We start from the raw sequence: 20,411 nt of genomic DNA on the forward strand, positions 1-20,411 counted from the left end.
ACACATTTAAGGCGTCTAGGATGAAAATTTGGAATGTCAAATTTAATATAACATCGTTTACATGGTGGAGGAGGGTACAGGGTGATGTGCCCCACAATTTGGACTTATACGGATAGTTTTTTCCAATGATGTTTTCTGCCCAATGGGAACATAAACTGTTGATTTACAACAAATTCAATTTTAAAAATTTTGGGCAACATTCAAATCCATTTTCAACATCAAAAATTCGACCTCAAACTTTTATGAACCGATTTGGTTATGTAAATCGACAAAATTTTTATTTTGATAAGTTATAAATGGAATGTTAAGTTTTATTGTACCCTCTGTAGCGCAAACAAAAGGCTATGTGAACCTAAACAAGTAAAAAAGCAGTAAGTTTTAACTCCCTCCGAACGTTTAATACCCTCCACCATTTGGTACAAATTTGGCAGTTTCCAAAAAAAAAAAAAAAAAAAAATAAAATAAAATAAAATAAAATAAAAAATAAATAAAATAAAATAAAATCCCTTAAAAATTCTGTTAAAATCTTAAAAATACCGAATGCTTATACGACGACGTGGACCTGCATAGGCAATTTTTGTCATAAGTTATTACAATATTTAAATGCGAAACTTGAAGAAAAATCTGTTTATAATGTAGCTAAAATCATCAAAATACCGAATATCGGGGGGTACCGTTATATGGGGGCTACACGAAGACGTGAACCTGCACAGACAATTTTCTGGCATGGGCTGAAGTATCCATTACGAACTTCACATGCGAAATTTGAAACAATCCCGGTAAATAATGTCGCTTAAATCATCAAAATACCGAATATCTGGGGGTACGGTATATGGGGGCTTTACGAAGACGTGGACCTACATGGTCCATTTCCTGTTTTATGCTGCAGTATCTATTGCGAACTTCAAATACTAAATTTGAAACGATTCCGTTAAATAATGCAGCTAAAATCATCAAAATACCGGATATCAGGGGGTACCGTTATATGGGGGCTATATGAAGACGTGGACCTACATGGCTCATTTTTTGACTTAGGATGTAATATCCATTACGAACTTCAAATACCAAATATGATATGATTCCGGTAAACAATGTCGCTAAAATGATCAAAATACCGAATATCGGCAGGTGCCGTTATATGGGGGCTACACGAAGACGTGGACCTGCACAAATAATTTTCCGTCTTAGGCTGTAGTATCTATTACGAACTTCAAATGCCAAATTTGAAACAATTCTGGTGAATAATGTCGGTAAAATCATCAAAATACCGAATAACGGGAGGTACCGTTATATGGTTGCTATATGATAACTTGGACCTACATGACCCATTTACGAACTTAACCTGCCTACTGGCAAAATATAAATGTGTGCAAAATTTTAGCTTTCTATCTCAATTTGTTCGAAAGATAGCGTGATTACAACAGACAGACAGATAGACAGACGGACAGACAGACAGACACACAGACAGACTGACGGACATGGCTAAATCGTCTTAGAATTTTACGCTGATCAATAATATATATACTTTGTTGGGTCTGACATGAGTATTTCGAGGAGTTACAAACGGAATGACAAAATTAATATACACTCCATAGTATGGTGGAGGGTTTAAAAATCTACTGAGATCCAAAGATGCTAAATTAGAGCCAACTTTGTCTTGAATTAATGCTGAAACTTTTAAAATTCCGAAAATCTAAGGGTAATTTGCAATAGATTGTCGAAAAATGTAAATATGAAGGAAAAACTTTAGAAAATTAGGCGAAAACTTAGGTCGCTCAAAAATATATAAAAAGAGAGACAATGACCGTACTATTCACAATAACAATAAGAGCGATAAGGATGATCTATACACCAGGAAAACTTTATTTTTTCCCAGTAGTCATGATATTGGAAACAAGTGAAATTGAACAAAAATACCATTAATCTGCGGGTTATTTCACATTCCCTTAATATATGCCGACTACACAATGTCTGCGAAAATCCTTTATAACTTCTTCTTAAAATTAATCCATTTTATAATATTGGCTATAACCACTTGTTGTTCCTTGGCGCTTATGTGTTTCTAGCTAAAGGAAAAACAATACATAATGGAAAATGGGTTGGGTCTTATTTCGACCAACAAAAAAAAAAATCGAAAAGAAACGAAACGAAATGAATTTCGCAAAAACGTGTGTGTCTGTGTCTTACTCGCACACATATCTAATTTTAACGTCCTCGAAGACACCCATCCAAAAACTATTCGTCTATATACTCCGAATGTATATAATATTTGCTAACTTTTTCTTTCCTTCTGCTTATTTATCCTCAATAGCGAAACCGACAAAAAATTCTTTTTCCTCTAAACCCTTCCCGCTCAAACTTATTTTTCAACAACAACCAACCAACCAACTACCTACCTACCTTCCTACCGCCAGAACAAACCAATTTTCCATTAAACACAAAAACTACCTTGGAGAAAAATCGAACATCTTGCATCTTCCCAAATGCCAGGGGTGGGCATTTATTCCACCCAATTGCCACATGGATCCGGGAGAAAAAACACGTGTTCTATATAACGATGAAAATGCCAAGGATAAAAAACTATATTATCCCACCCACTTGTAGCTTCCTTGCCACGTTCGGGCATGTATACCAACCAACGACTGGCTTTGAGAAATTTTCGAGCAACAATTTTTTCCTCGAATTTCACAGTCACAAAAAACCCAAAGAAGCTTCTTGTGGCGTTTGTTTCGTTTCGTGTGTACAGCTCAAACATTGCATAATGTTGTTGGCCCAGTCCCAGAGAATGTACGGTGCTGTGCCCCTGCTCCTGGCACTACACGTACACACACAGACGTGCCCATGCAATGCAGTTGAAAGAAACTAGCAAAGCAAAGAAAAGACGAGCAAATCTTCCTGACGAAAACAACTTGGCTATAACCTAAAAACCCAAACTGCAAACTAAAAGAAAAACTAACCTCCCCTGAACCGCCAGCCCCCTATTGCACTCCACAAATGGGTTCGTGAATTTATTTCGTATAAAAAACATTAGGCTAAACGATGAGTTACTGTGTTGGTGGGTGGCTCTCGGAACAACTTCACACCCATCATTCCTCCTATCATTGCACCCACCACTACCACCACAATTTCCCACTAATTCATCCTTAACGCAGCCGGCAAAACCCAGGCCATCACAGCTGTGCCACAACATCGTTGTGCTCCTTCTCTTTTTGACAGAAAATACGAAAAAAGGATACCGAAATGAAAAATAGAACACACACACACACACTTTATACTTAATCAACCCACACCTCTGGGTGGACAGTACTGTGGTCGATTTAGTTTGCTGTGAATACAGAATGGAATATGAATTTTTGAAAGACTATCAGAAATGCAAGTGCGTATTTTTTAATGGGCCTCAAGGGCTTTAAATAGGGTTTACCAGATGTATTAGCTGAGGAACCGTCAAGAATTTTTCGAAATCTATATATTTAAAAATTAAGTCTGACTGCTACAGCAATGTCCAGATGAAAAGAATGGTAGAATCGTAAAATTGTGTATGAGGGCCAATTCTGGAGCAAAGGGGGTCAGTAAGCCTGCAATTTATTTAATAAAAATGTGGTACTAAAATTTTGGAAAGGTACAAATAATCAGCGATCGATGAGACCTGGTGGTCTAAATAGATCTAAGTTTTTATGTATGTAGGCCAAGGGAATACCTGGCATTATTTAAAAACTTTCGCAAGGGTATCCATTTTTTTTATAATTTGTACTAAAAGAATACGAGCTAAATATACTAATGCGGTTTTATACCCTCAGGGTTTATATCACTTAATACGGCCAAAATGTGTCCCATCGAAATAACGGTTTTAGACCCTATGTCTCTTTGGACCAAATCCGTTTCAGGACTTTTGGAGTCGATCTAGCGATGTCCGTCCGTCTGTCTGGCTGGCTTGGTGGTGCACACGATAACTCTCGAAGGGAGTGTCCGATTTGGTCCAAACTTGGTACATCGTAATACAGGGTTGCCCATATTCGACGGACCCATGTTTTTTTTAATCAAAGAAAAAAATAAAAATTTGGCGGTTGGCAATGTGAATCATTTAATTCGTTCCAAGTAGATTTGTTTACATCAATTTTTGAATATGATATCTCTCAAATGACCGCCTCTGGCGTTGATGACGTATTGTACCCATTTTGTTGCATTTTCCATCGTTTTTGCCAACATTTCGGGCGGAATAGCGGCCATTTCTTCACGAATGTTGTCCTTGACTTCAAATATCCCCACATGAAGAAGTCAGGCGGCTTCAAATCGGGCGAACGCGGTGGCCAGTCCAAATCACCACTTTTCGACATCAAACGGCCCGGAAACAAATTCTTCAGAAAATCGATTGTTATGCGACTTGTGTGCGGTGGAGCGCCGTCTTGTTGAAACTAGAACTGCCTCATACGCTTTCGACGAATAATTGGCATCACAAAATTGGTCATCATGTCGCGATAACGCTCCTGATTGATGGTAACAGCATGGCCATTTTCATTTTGGAAGAAAAACGGTACAATGACCATTTTCGCACTAACGCCGCACCAAACTGTGACTTTTTCGTTATGAAGAGGCACTTCTTGAATCTCCTGAGGATTTTCAGTGGCGTAAAAATGGCATTTTTGCTTATATACGGTCCCATTCAATGTGAAATGGCCTTCATCGGACATGATAATTTTGTTCCAAAATTGCTCGTCATCTTCGGCCATTTCGATGACTCTTTGGGCCCATTCCAATCGACGAGGCTTGTCCGCAGGCAACATTCTTTGTGTCAATTGAATTTTGTACGGGAACAAATGCAAGTCAATGCGAAGAATCCGTTGTAAAGTGGACCGAGCCATGCCCAACTGCTGAGAACGGCGTTTTTGGTATGTTCATGGGGACCTCTCAACACTGGCTCGTACGGCAGCGATATTCTCGGCTGATCGCCTTGGTCGATTTTTATATGGCCTCTTCGGATTAGAAAGAGCCTTACCAGTCGAAAACTTTTCGTATAAACGCTTAATGGTGTTCTTAGAAGGCGCACTTCTCACATTTTTTAATGTTTTAAAAGCACGTTGAGTTTTCAAAACTATTTCAGAGCACTCGCGTGGTAAAAATCTGCTTGGACTTACGCTTCAAACGCGGTATGTCATTAAGCTATGTGACATCTCTGTCAAAAGTTATGGCGTTGCCAGATGGATCCGTCGAATATGGGCAACCCTGTATTATTATCAAACTAAGTCCGAGTTCAGAGTTCTGGTGCTTCCAGCACAAAAGTTCGAAATGTTCTAAAAATTATTTTGCTGTAAAGAAAGACAATCCGATTTTTCTCCAACTTTGCAAATATTTGCATAATTGCCAGGTTGATGCGAAAAATGTCGAATAATTATAAAATGTGTAAGAGTCCGATTGTCTTGAAATTACACACATCACAATATTTTTACTAACCCAAGTTTTGATGTAAAAATACATCATATATAACACCACTCCTTCTGGCACCGCCTCACAAAGGGGGTAACATTTGGAATAATTATATTTTTCATAAAATGAGAAATAATCATCCGATTATCTCCAGTTTTCACATATCCCAATATCTGCATTAGCACAAGATAAAGTGTGAAGATAGAATATAAAGCGGTCCACTCCTTCTGGTACCTTCCCCATAAACGGTCAACATTTTGAATATCCATCAAGCTCATAAAACACAAAAATAACATCCGATTCTATTCAGATCTGGTACATCTCAATATTTTCATCAATACAAGATCTGTTATAAAGATGGTTGAGATCGGGCTTTTCCTTCTAGCGGCTCCCAACAAAGGGTCAAAGTTTTAAGTAACCAAAACGATTATAAAATACGAAATAAGCATTCGGTTCTCTTTACATTTAATACATCCCATTATTTCTAATGACACAAGATCTGCTGTGAAGGTGGGATATATCGGTCCACTACTTCTGGTACCTCACCCACATATGGTTACAATTTTCTATACTTTTATATGTCATAACTTGCAAAACAAATCGCATAAAATGTGACATAACTGTTTGATTTTCTCGCAATTTTGCCATATTAATATTTTTATCTGTATTAGATAAAGTACTTTCGCCAAATACATCTGGAGTCTCACGCAATTTTTAAAAAAATGTCTAAAAAATATCACATGTCTTATATAAAAAAAATTGTAATTTTTTAAAAAATCCAATTTTGGAAGAAGTTGAGATTTGTTCGAATTGGTCGCCTTTGGCACGAATTATGGCCGTCAAACAGCCTATGAAACCGTCACACGCTTCCGGATGTTGCTCTGCAGTATTTTGGCCCAATCCCGGTGAAGCGCTTGCTTGAGGTGATCGTCACTTTGGTACTTTTTAGTGTCAACCTTGCTTTCCAAAATACCCCAGACACAATAGTCCAACGGATTGGTAACCGAAGATTTTGGTGGCCATTGTGCGCTGGAAATGAAGCGAGGTAACCATTCTTGGGTGGCGCGTGCTGATTGCGATGGTGGAATGTCCAAGGTCTGCGGCCAAAATTTTGCGTGCCCAAGGCTTTAATACACCCTCCGGAATATTTCCACGATAATTTATTTTTAAATTTATTTCGACGGCACGGTCGATTAACACGTGCGGAGAGCGACCATCGGCTGTGATGGCGGCCCACACCATCACCATGGCCGGCGCTTGAGTTCTGGTGGCCAACCGAAGGTGCACATTTTCAGCTGACCTCTTTGGCAAGTAAACACGACCATTTTGTCTACAAACTGCTTTACAAAGAATGTTTTCTCATCGGAGAAAACCACATTCGGCAGTTCACCACTTTCGGCCAAGCGAAGCAACTCTTTAGCTCTTTTGAGTCTATTTTCTTTCTGTTGCGGTGTAAGTTCATGCACTGGAATTTCAATGACTTTACCCCGAGCTCATTTTGCAATATTTGCCGAATGGAATATTGGACTACTCTAACGATAGCCACTTGTGGTTTTCCAGCCAAATATAAAGAAATCACACCATCACGCTCAAATAACTTTTTTCTGCAAAATTCTCACCAAAATGCTTTTGTATGCTTGTAAACAATATAATGAGCTGTCACTGGAATTATTTTAACAGCTGTCGGACGAGTGGCTTAGAAATGACAGCAGTTTGAAGTTCATTGCAGTTTTCTCATCCCACCCTGTAGCCCATACCTGGCACATCGTTATATTTATATCATATTTATTAGGATCCGATACGAAATGGTCAATATTGCCCCATTCCTTCGGAACCTACTCCATAGAGGGTCAATAATTTCAATTATCATAACAGAAGTCAAATTATATATTAATAATTGGAACATTTGCTGAGAGTATACATCTGTCGGCAAAAACCGACTGATATTTTTAATTTGTTTGATTCGATTTTGTAATAAAATTTTATTTTTATATGTATGACAATATTCCACAGTGGACCCATTCATCACCCATACTTAGCCCCCTCCTGAGAGATGTAACCCACATGCCAACGACTAACGTCGAAAGAGTATAGTTTTGAGTTGGGTATGGATCTGTGTTCTGCTACATTTACTCGTTTTTTTTTTTTGTTTTACTTCTTCCAAATTCATAGTTCTACTTGCTAATGTTGTTACATGTTTTTTCTCTTGTTGCTATTTCGCTTCAACGTTAGATCGTAAAAACGAACTAAATTATATTTTTGTTATTGCCTTTTCAACAAAATTTATATCGTCAATGTTTTTTTTTTTTTTTTTTGCTTGTTTATTACACTACAAACTCATACTCCAGTAGGGTGGAAGAATGTGTTGTCGAGGTGTATGTGTCGTTATCCTTATTACCGAAACCAATGTGTATCTTTCCCGCCCATGCTTCTCCTGCAATCCATGGGATCCATACGTCTCTTTTTTCGTTGTTCTTTATTATATAAAATCTATCTAAAAATTGTTGCTATGTTTCCCCTTTTCTCATATCCTTGAACATTTTCTTTGTCTACATATATTTTTTTATTTTTGGATGATATCCCAGTGACGGTACTTAGATGTGGCCATCGGAATGTATGCTGTTGAAGGAAAGCAATGATACACTGTAACACCTCTCCATTTCCAAAAATTATTCCGTCCAGGCGCGATGCTACAAAATTATAGTGACTTTGAAAATAGAAAAAAAGTTTTTTTTTTTTTTGGAGATTTTCATGTGGCTGTCTGTAAATTTCCACCAGCTGAATGACTTGACTCCACAAGTTGCCGAATGCCGAACATTAAATGCTATGTGAGAATCTTAAAAACAAAACAACTCTGCCAACACCCATTATTAATTTCTTTTGTAGCCCGTCGTCCTGTTGTGTGTTTCTTCATTCTTGGTGGACGATGAGATTTTGTTTGAATAGCTTAATTTTGTTCCAACCAGCAAATAAGGACACATTTTTATTGTCTTCTCCTATCAGATGATTAAATTTTAAAATTTTCAGAATATCTTGGAGTACTTGGGAGATTGAATCGGTATTCCCATCTTTCCCCATGTGCAGCATTATTGAGATGTGCAAAGAGATGAGAGATATTATTATTATATCCTCAGTCATATGGCTACAGGGGGTCTATATAACTTGATACGGCCAAAACAGGCCTCATCGAAAAAACGGCTTTAGAACCTTGGTCTCTTTGGACAAAATCCGTTTCAGGACACTTGGAGTGGATCTAGCGATGTCCGTCCGTCCGTCTGTCTGTCTGGCTGACGCGCACGATAACTCTCGTAGGGAGTATCCGATTTAGTCCAAACTTGGTACATCGTAATATTAATATCAAACTTTGATCGAGTTCGGAGATGGGTAATATCGTTACACTTTTTCTGGTACCTCCCCCACAAATGGTCAACATTTTGAATAATTACAACTCTTATAAAATGTGTCTGCAAATTACACACATAGCAATATTTTTATTAACCCAATGTCGGGTATGAAGATACAATATATCCTCCTTCTGGTACCTCCCTCACAAAGTTCAAAATTTTCAATATCCATGCAGCTCATTAACATCTGATTCTGTTCAGACTTAGTATATCTCAGTGTTTCCATTAATACAAGATATGCTGTGATGATGGGATATATCGGACCATTTATTCTCGTACCTCCCCCATATGGGGATAAAGAGCGAACAAGCATCCCACTTTCCTCAAATTTCTCACAAACAAACATTTTTGCTACTTCACCCACAAAGGGTCACAATTTTTATACCCTCCAGCATAGCATGGAGGGTATATTATGTTTGTCATTCCGTTTGTAACACCTCGAAATATACACTATAGGCCCCATAAAGTATATATATTCTTAATCAGCATAAAATTCTATGTCGATTCAGGGATGTTCGTCCTTCCGTCTGTCTGTCTGTGGAAATCACTTTAGCTTCCGAACGAAATGAAGTAGATTGATAAAATTTCACTCAAATGTATATAATGTCTGCAGGACTTTTGGTATTGAAACTGGGCCATGTAGGTCCACGTTTTCGTATAGCCCCTATGAAACGGTACCTCCCGATATTAGGTACATTGATGATTTTAGCGACATTATTAACCGGAATTGTTTCAAATTATCTATTTGGAGTTCGTAATGGATACTTCATCCTATGACAGAAGATTGTCTGTGCAGGTCCACGTCTTATTATAGCCCCCATATTGCGGTACCTACCGATATTCGGTATTTTTATGATTCTAGCGACATTATTCACCGGAATCGTTTCAAATTTGGTATTTGAAGTTCGTAATGGATACTACAGCTTAAGACAGAAACATGTCTGTGTCGGTCTTATAGCCCTCATATAACGGTACCTCCCGATATTCGGTATTTTGATGATTTTAGTGACATTATTCACCGGAATCGTTTTAAATGACAGAAAATAGTCTGTACAGGTCAACGTTTTGGTATAGCCCCCATATAGGAGAACGTCCCTATATTTGGTATTTTGATGATTCAGGTCCACGTCGTCGTATAGACCCTAATGTAACGGCTACAATCGGTATTTTTAAAATTTTATTTTTTTGAAAATTAATCAAATTGACAAAACAACAAAATAAAGTTTTACAAAGAATATTTAATTATATTTCATTTAATTAATTTTACTTCTAGCTTTTCTAATTATACAGTTCAGAATCCAATAAAATATTAAATTACATTTTTTATACATTTATTTTACTTTTTAGTTCTTCCAATCGGGTATTTTATATAGTTTTTCGACCCAATAGTTTCGATAACAAAAATATTCAAATGTCACGGCTTCTGATCTCCTTCCATTGGTGTGGTATCCTTACATATGACTTTACATACGGACAACAACATGTTGCTTCGCACACACTAATGCTTTTTTGTTTGTTACGGCAAATATTTCGTAGATTTTCGTTTTTGTGAAGAGTCACTCACGAAATTTGTTGTAGCCATCGTTGTCGTCGTCATCGACAATAACAACAACGATATCAGTTAAGCGAACAATACACACAACATTTCTACTGCTTACTCACACTCCAACTGTTGCTGAGAGAAAAAGCAATGTCGTTAATTTTGTTGCTGCAGATAGCAATGTTGTTGTGCTGGCAACAGGTTGGGGTCAAATGCAATGAGCTGTTCACACTTAAACTTACATATAAATGGCTGAAATCTAGCTGGCTCTTCTACTCCTCTTTCTCTCTCTCCAACATTTACATTTCTTTTTGGTGTCTACTACGAAGCTGGGAGGTCAGAGAGTATATGAGTATAAGAGTGTGTGTGTGTTTGTCCTTTGTATCATAATAGTGAATTTTGGTTTTACACAAAATGAGGACAACAAAGTGTGTGTTGGATCCGAAGGAGAATGGGAAGAACACAAGGACAACTAGCAGGAGCCGCACACATAAGACTCAATTGCAATCTTGGATGGTAATGGACAGGGGGAGGTTGAAATGCCTGCACATATTTGGGTTGGTTTGGCTAATACTAAGAGACATTTGACTTTTTGTTTGTTTGTGTGCTGAAGTGCAAAGTATTGAGAATGGGAACGTAAATGAGAGAAAAATAATATGTAAGCACAAAAAAATTATACATATTTCAATGATAAAATATTGTATGGTCTTTAAGAAGTGGGTGGAGTGTGGTGTAACAACTGACAACATATTTGCTCAATCTTATTCCTACTAATAACTATTAGAAATTTGGAATCTATTTTTATACCCTCCACCTTGGAAAGCAGATTTTGGCAGATATATTGTTTAAAAGCGTACAAAAGCTTTTTTGTGAGAATTTTCCAGAAAAAAGTTATTCGTGATGGAATTTAGTCGTGATAGTGTGATTTCTTTATACTTGGCTGCAAAACCACAAGTGGCTATCGTTAGAGTACTCCAGCATTGAAATGTGAATAAATCGTTTGTGTCTCGTACCATCACTCGTTACCGTGATACTGGTAGCGAAGCCCGTCGTCGAGAAAGTGGACGGAAGAAAGCAGCAACATCAGCAGAAATGTTTCAAAAAGTAAAGAAGCTACTTGATAGAAACCCGCGTCGCAGTGGCCGAAAAATGGCACGTGAGCTGAACATATCGCAATATTCCATTCGGCAAATATTAAAAAATGAGCTCGGGGTAAAGCCATAGAAATTCCAAAAAGTGCAAGAACAAACAGTATGATCGTATTTACTTGACAAAGAGGTCAGCTGGCCACCAGAACTTAAGCGCCGGTCATGGTGATCCGATAATCGCTCTCCGCTGGTATTAATCGACAGAATAAATGCCGAATATTATCGCGAAAATATTCTTGAGGGTATATTAAAGCCTTGGGCACGCAAACATTTTGGCCGCAGACCTAGGACATTCCAACAGGACTCAGCACCATCGCACTCAGCACGCGCCACCCAAGAATGGTAACAAAAAAATAAAGGTGACCAATTTGAACAAATTTATTTGAATGCGATTTCCGAAATTTTTGGCTTTTATTAAGTAACATTAAAAATGTAAAAATTATGAACTGTTGGAACGATTTTTAGCGTGCACTTTTATAGCTTGTAACTATTTCCACAACTCTTCGAACCAATATAAAACGGGGAACATTTCATAACATAATCAATTTTTGAAATTGTTGACTTCGAATTAATTATGGTGGATCTGGATCTTATTCAACAATAAAATATTGCTCAAAATCAGCACGTTATACAAATCTCTGCAATGAAGTTTGGAATCCTTTAAAAACCGTATAAAATTAGGCGTTGTCAATAGTTTTACCAATTTCTCTCTCTTCCAGACACATGCAATTATTGCGCCACTTGTTGATATAAAAAATATACAAGTAAATCTAACTTCAAAAAAAACATACCTCTCCCACAGCAGAGAAAATGAGAGCAAGTAACGAAAATAATAAATGCTTTCGAAAAGAAGGAAACGAAAAATAAAAGGCAATTCGAGAGGATGGACATTGAGGGTATATAAAAAGTATATACTTTTTTCTAACATTGGCACAAAAAAAAAAAAAAAAACATAGCACCCATACCAATGCAAAACAATTTTTTTCATTACTAAATCTTATGTAGGCGGAAATTAAACGAATAAATATATTCAGTTAATGTCAGGATGATGGCATTTGGTGCAAGAAGACCGTGTGAAAAAATGGACGTAAGATAAAAGAGAGAAAAATTAAAAAAAAAAAAAAACTAAATGAAGCTTTAGTCTCTTGAAGTAGTATGAAATACCATATTGTATCTAAGGTAGATAGATGCAAATATAATAATGGATTTAATATGCAATGCCAAAGGATGAAACGACGTAAAATATTTTTATACCCTACAACACTATGTGTTGGGGGTATTATAAGTTTGATTGGGCCAAAAATTATGTAACACCACGAAATATTGGTTTCCCACATAGGAAAGTATATATGGATCATCCTAGCTCGCCGAGCTGAGTTGATCTAGCTATGTATGTCCGTCCGTCCGTCTGTCCGTCTGTCCATGTTAATTTGTAATCACTCTACAGGTCGCAATTATGGCCCGATCTTCACGAAATTTGGAATGGAGGTGGGGATGGGGTCAGAATAGAACCCTATTTCTTTTGGAGATGATCGCATAATATTTAAGGGTTGAAATGGACCAAAAACAAAAAATTCCTGATTTTGCATTAGCTATACAGGTCGCAATAATAGACCAATCGACGCGGAATTTCGCATGTAGGTAGAGTTTAGGACGGGGAAGAAGTCTACCAATTTGGGTGGTCATCGGATTATATTTAGCGGGTAAAATAGACCATATCTTTTGTATTGAAAAAAATCGAAATTTTTCATTAAACCGCGAATATTTTAAATCCCGGCGAAATCACAAAGCCATGACAGGGTTACTTCTGATCTTTACATTGATGTTAACATCCAACAAATCGGATATATAGCAAAATATGTGCGATATATATGTTTCTCAAAGAAGATATGCTTGAAAGATCTCTTATATGTCGAGAACGGCTGAACTGATTTCGACAGTTCTCATTAATTCCGAATGGCCTCTTGGCAGGAAAGAAAAAACGTCTAAAAAAATCGCATAAAAATATCTGTCTAAAGACGATAATATTGATTTTGTAAAATTTTCTCATATTTTTTCAATTTTGTCATATTTTTGGCATATTTTCATTTTGAATTAAACATTTGGTAATATTTCTACAGCTAACAAAACTAAGTAGTTAGGATATCAGGATATCATATACAGATCGCATTTATGGCCCGATCCTTACGAAATTTTGCATGGGGATAAGATGAGGGTCAGAATAGAAGCCTACTCTTTTTGGAGATGATCGCCATATATTTAGGGGTTGAAATGGACCAAAAAACTGCAAAATTGTCGGCAGGTCGTAATTATCGCCCGATCCTCACGCACATTTGAAAGGGGGTTACCGGACATTGCAAAAGCCAAGCAGTTTTGGATGGCCATCCAAAAATATTCAATGTGTGAAATAGTTTGCCAACTTTTGTAGACACAATACGAAAATGTCCATTCCAGAGACTTTTTGGAGAATTCACAAATACAGGAAAGACGCACTTCTGACTATTTCGTTAACGAATATAGTCAAATGTCTGTATCTCATATAGATGCGTTTCAGTCAAAAACCAATAATAAATGTTAATCTTTTGCCACTTCTAAGAAATTATAGGTCTTTGGGAAATATTGGTTCCAGATCTAGGAAGACCATTTACGTGCGACATCTACCAATAAATTGGAAATGAGCAAATTAGTTTAAGTTGTTATTATTCGAAAATTAGAGAACGAAACCTGATGATTTTCTTTTATAATTTGTCACAATATCTTGTGGAATTCTTTCGAGAATCTCGCCTATATAAACTGTATCGTTTATTATAGTGTTGTAGGGTATTCAACGGTCGGCCCCGCTCGACTGTAGCCTTTGCTTACTTGTTTTTCGTTACGGATTGTTTAATTAGACTCAGTTTATAGAGGAAATTTAAGAACAAACAGGCATAATACAAGTACTAAGGTCTGAAGGGACTTTAACAAATATCTCAATTGTGGGTGTATGAATATACAGAAATGGGATCCTAGGCTGTGTTAGATTATTATCTACACAATATTTTAATACATTGGGTTTATCTTAATACCAATAACAATTTTAAAATTTATAATAAATAGTAAACCATATCGCCACAAATTCAACGGACATATACGTAGGCCAGAAAATAAAATTCTTTTACGCTATTCAGTCTACAAATTTTACTCTAGGTAGGATCGGACAAGATACTTAGAGAAAAACTTTGTTCGAATATTCTGTGCTCTCTGTCTATAATTGTGTCACTTCAAAAGAACCTTAATTTCCTAAATTTCTAAAAATTTCAAACGCTGTAGTAGAAAAATATTTTCAATGTTTCGCTGCCTTATCCACAGGAGATAGATTTCTGCAATTTAACATAAAAGTTTTTTGGTCCTCCCAAAAGATCAAACTTTTCACAGAAAATAATTGCCTCATAAATCAAGAAGGATCCTCCGATTTTGTTCAAACTTTGCAAAATTCAATATTTGCATCACCTCTAGGTCAGATATGTATATTGACCAACTCCTTATAGTACGTATCACATGAAGGTTAAAATTTGAGTAATGTATCTCTTAACAAAATCTGACATAAGTGTTCTCCATATATGTATCAAAACAAGACCTGCAGTGATTAGTGCAGTGCAGGATAAAACCACCTCCCTTAAGCCTTAAAATTTGAACAACCATGATGTGAATATGCAATTAATAGGGCCACTCCTTCTGGTACCTACCCCACAAGGGATCATTATTTTGAATTATTATAACCTTTATATATTATAACCTTTATAGATAAAAAAATCTGTCACAAAGTCAAAAGCCATAATTTAAATTTTTTTGTTTTTTAATTTTATTGAATGAAAGCAAAATATGTCGGGAATAGCATCAAATTTTAAAATTAGTTCAGATTTTTTCGACTTGGTCACCTTTGGCACGAATTATGGCCTTCAAACGGCAAATAAAACCGTCACACGCAGCCCGAATGTTGCTCTGCGGTATTTTGGCCCATTCTCGGCGAAGCGCTTGTTTGAGGTGATCGACACTTTGGTACTTTTTAGTGTCAACCTTGCTTTCCAAAATAGACACAATAGTCCAAGGGATTGGTATCCAGAGATTTTGGTGGCCATTGTGCGCTGGAAATGAAGCGATGAACCTCGTTTTGTAACCATTCTTGGGTGGCGCGTGGTGAGTGCGACGGTGTTGAGTCCTGTTGGAATTCAAGGTCAAGGCTTTAATACACCCTCCAGAATATTTTCGCGATAATATTCGGCATTTATTCTGATGCCACGGTCGATTAATACTAGCAGAAAGTTATGGCAGCCCACACCATCACTATGGCCGGCGCTTGAGTTATGGTGGCCAACCGAAGGTGAACATTTTCAGCTGACCTCTTTGGCAAGTAAAAAAGATCATTTTGTTCGTTTACAAACTGCTGGACAACGAATGTCTTCTCATCGGAGAAAACCAAATTCTTCATTTCACCACTCTTTAGCTCCTTTATGTCTATTTTTTCTGTTGCGAAACTTTTTGGAATTTCGAAGGCTTTACCCCGAGCTCATTTATCAATATTAGCCGAATGGAATATTGTGATATGTTCAGCACACGAGCCATTTTTCGGTCACTGCGACGCGGGTTTCGATCAACTCGCTTCTTTAATTTTCGAACCATTTCTGCTGATGTTGCTTTTTTCTTCCGTCCACTTCCGTGACGTCGGGCTACGCTCCCAGTATTACGGTAACAAGCGATGGTACGAGAACCCAAAAGATTTATTCACATTTAAATGCTGAAGTGCTCTAACGATAGCCACTTGTGGTTTTCCAGCCAAATATAAAGAAATCACACTATCACTCTTCAATTCCATTGCGAATAACTTTCTTTCTGAAAAATTCCACTAAAAATACTTTTGTACGCCTGTAAACAATATAATGAGCTGTCACTGGAATAATTTTAACAGCTGTCAGACGAGTGGCTTAGAAATGACAGCAGTCTGCAATTGGTTGCATTTTTTTCATCTCACCTTGCATGCATAGTGGTGTAGAGTATCATATAGTCGGCCCAGTCCGACTTTTTACTTTTCCTTACTGTTTTTTTTTTAAATTTTACTTTTTTGAAAACATTTGCCAACGATGTTGCAAATAATTGTCCTGCAAACATTAAAACTTAACAGAATAAAAATTTATAAAAAATTTTACATTTCCAGTTCAACAACTTGTGAATGTAAACAATTTCCAAAAACCATACGAAAACTTACCAACAATATATAGCATGTCCTTGGAATGTTTCATTAATTCACGCTTGATTAAGCGGCGCTCCTGTATGCAACGGGCATATGAACATTCGGCCATGATCTTGCATTTATTGTCAGACAAGCCCACAAATAGTAAAGCAGTATCGCTACACTTCGCTCTTGGCTATGCAAAGAAATAGCTTTTCAGTGAGACCTAAAAATAGAAAATTGAAGAGAATTAAATCGAAATATATTTTCATACTTTTATGGGAAATAAAATTTATCTAAATTTACGATAAGTACAACAACAATTTGACAATGACAATTTTTATGAGAATTTGATACAAAATGTTTAAATAAATAAAAATAAATGATTGCATTTCATTAGTTTGGAGGCAGCTGAGAAATAAACGACGAAATAAGAAAATAACTGGCTACGAGTAGCCTATAGCATTTGTTGGTCTGTCGATCGGTGTTGTTGTTGCTGGCGGTAAAGATACTTTTGCATTTTTAATGCTAATAAATTTCAAATAGTGTCGGTTCAAATATAATTAAACGAGATTTATTCAAGGTAAAATACAGAATAGCAGCAACAACAACACCGTCACCAACAACAACAAGAATAATAACAAAACACCAGCAAATTGAAATCAAGTCGCGTAAATAGTTTTGTTTTTGTCAATTGTTTTTGTTATTGTTGTTTATATTCCGAAGTTCGGTTTTGGTATTAAATTCTATTTTCGAAAAAAAATCAAACATACATGGCGAAATTTGACATTAAGGTGGGTTGAAAAGGAATGGAAAAGAAATTGTATATAAAACCAGTAAAGAACGACTTAAAGTCGGGCGGGGCTGACTTTAGGGTACCACTTTGCTAATTTAGTGGAGCTCCGCATAACAATTAAAAGTTTTTATGGGAGAATTCAATCATACACGCTATGATTACAATTTAAAGTTCAAAGGACTAAAGGACTGTATTGCCCATTTGGTGCACAATTAATTTGAAATCTGATAAAAATAAATATGAGAGCTATATCCAAATCAGAACGGATCTCGATAAAATTTGGCAAAGATATTTCTGAGCTATATTTGATATATTTCCCTGAATATCGTTGTTACGGAGTGCATATTACGGCTGTGGGTAACAAATATGACAAATCGGATGAACAGTATATATGGGATCTATAGCTATATCTGAACCGATCTTCGCCAAATTTGACATACTAGCTTCTAGAATAAATTCGGTCGTAAGTTTCATCCAATTTGGGCAAATATTAGACGTTTGGTGCACAATCAAAGGTAAATCGGACGAAGTTATATATGTGAGCTATATCCAAATCTGAACCGATCTCGACAAAATTTAGCAAATGTATTTCTGAGCTGTATTTGATATATTTCCCCAAATATTGTTGTTACAGAGTGCATATTACGGATGCGGAGGACAAAAATAACAAATCGGATGAACAATATATATGGGAGCTAAAGCTTTATCTGAACCGATTTCGATCAAATTTGGCATAGTTATTTTCAGGCCTAGTTTGGTTGTATGTGCAAATTTCCATATTATTCGGGCTGATATTACACGTATGGTGTACAATAAAAGGCAAATCGGACGAAGATATATATGGGAGCTATATCTAAATTTTGACCGATTATCTCCAATTTACATAGGGTTCGTCCTTGGGCCAAACAAATGATTTGTGGAAAATTTCATCTGGTTCGGGCCACAAATGCGAACTGTACTTTGTTTACAAAAATACATGGACAGACGGACAGACGGACGGACATGCATAAATCGACTCAGAATGTGATTCTATGCAGATCATCAAAAGGAACTATGGGTCTATCTCGTTTCTTTTTGCCTGTTACAAACAAATGCACAAAGACATAATACCCTGACCGCCTTGTGGTGTAGGGTATAAAAATTAGAATGGCAACTGCACTTTCGTTTTTAAATACGAGTGAGTTGAGAACACAAATCGAAAGTATTATTTGTGACTAGTGCCAAAATTACCGTTATATTGGGGCTATACGAAGACGTGGACCTACACAGACAATTTTCTGTCATAGGCTGAAGTATCCATTACGAACTTCCTACACCAAATTTAAAACAATTCCAGTGAATAATGTCGCTGAGATTATCAAAATGCCGATTATCGGGAGGTACCGTTATATGGGGGCTATACGAAGACGTGGACCTACACAGACAATTTTCTGGCATGTAGTATCCATAACGAACTTTAAATACCAAATTTGTATTCCGGTGAATATTGTCGCTTAAATCGCCAAAATACCGAAAATAGGGAGGTAGCAATATATGGAGGCTATATGAAGACGTAGACCTGCACCTATACCAAAACGTGGACCTACATTACCCATATTCAATACCAAAAGTCCTGCAGACAAAATACACATTTGAGTTAAATTTTATCAAACTACTTTATTTCGTTCGGAAGCTATTGTGATTTCCACAGACGAACAGACATCGCTCAATCGACATAGAATTTTATGCTTATCAAGAAGATGTATACTTTGTGGGGTCTAAAATGTATATTTCGAGGTGTTACAGACGGAATGATAAACTTAATATATCCTCCATACTATGGTGGAGGGTATAATTAGATTTCACTGTTCTAATGACAAGTCTAAGAAAGACAGAAAAAATTCCGTTGATTACTGATATCATAAAAATACAGATATTGACAACTGTCCGTATTTCTATCATTAAATAGTTTCAGAACCCCACTAAATTAGTTTGGCTCTAAAACTATTTCAAATTGCTTCTTATTTCTATTACTTCTCTCCACTTCACTGTACATGCATTAGTTACAGTAACAAATTTACATTCCTCTTATCAAATGTATGTATATATATATATATGTTCGTGTCTTAATTTATATGTAGTAGTTCGACAAAAGTTGTTTAAAATCAATTTTGTTTTTGTTCATTATTATTCAGCAAGTTTCTGGTTTATTTTACTAGAATTTAGAAAACTGCCGCCTTAAGAATTTTTTTCATTTCATATGTGATTGTTGTTGTAGTTGTTGTTATTGCTGCTTATGTCGATACTGTCATAGTTGTCGCTTTTATTTGTTGTTATTTGTTATTGTGCTCTGAAAAGCTTCCTAATTAAAATTCAGTTTAACTTTATATGGGTTTCGATTTACGGTTATGGTATGTGAACCAAAAGTTAAGGAAGAGAGCGAGAGATTCGAACAAATCTCTATTGAATAATTTTTAGGGTATGACTCAATTTGAAAAAAAAAATACATTTTCTCGGAAAGAGACTTATATGCTAAACAACTACAAGAACAATTGTGTGCAGCCAAAAATGACTCAGATTAATCGATGCAATTACAGACATATATTAATAATAAAGGGTTTTAATATAAATGTAATTTGGGTGGGTTGAAAAATCAAATGAATGCACATTTTTGTAGTCCATTTGAACACCTAAATGTACATCTAAAATACAATAGGCTTTAATTCTGACCCTAAGCCTATGCGAAATTTCGTGAGGATCGGAAAAAATTGAGACAGGTATATATGGTACCCTCAAAATGTAGTGTAAGGTGTAAAAATTTATAAAATTTACAATTCGAAATTGTGAGTCAAATTGGAAAAATCGCATGCGATAAAAAATATGACAAAAATTAAAAAAAAAAACCAGTAAGGAAAGC

General features: G+C 36.3%; 1 protein-coding gene across 1 annotated transcript in view; it reads right to left on the reverse strand.

The window, feature by feature from the left end:
• Window positions 1-20,411, reverse strand: part of LOC101898716 (mushroom body large-type Kenyon cell-specific protein 1) — a 387,162-nt gene that overhangs the window by 246,245 nt on the left and 120,506 nt on the right. Inside the window, exon 4 of the mRNA XM_059126942.1 lies at window positions 16,756-16,945. Within this exon, the coding sequence (XP_058982925.1) occupies window positions 16,756-16,849 (94 nt within the window). The 5' untranslated portion in view covers window positions 16,850-16,945. The remainder of the gene's footprint in view (window positions 1-16,755; window positions 16,946-20,411) is intronic.

This window comes from Musca domestica, unplaced genomic scaffold (genome assembly GCF_030504385.1).
Source record: "Musca domestica strain aabys unplaced genomic scaffold, Musca_domestica.polishedcontigs.V.1.1 4, whole genome shotgun sequence".
In the NCBI taxonomy this organism is placed as follows: Eukaryota; Metazoa; Arthropoda; class Insecta; order Diptera; family Muscidae; genus Musca; species Musca domestica.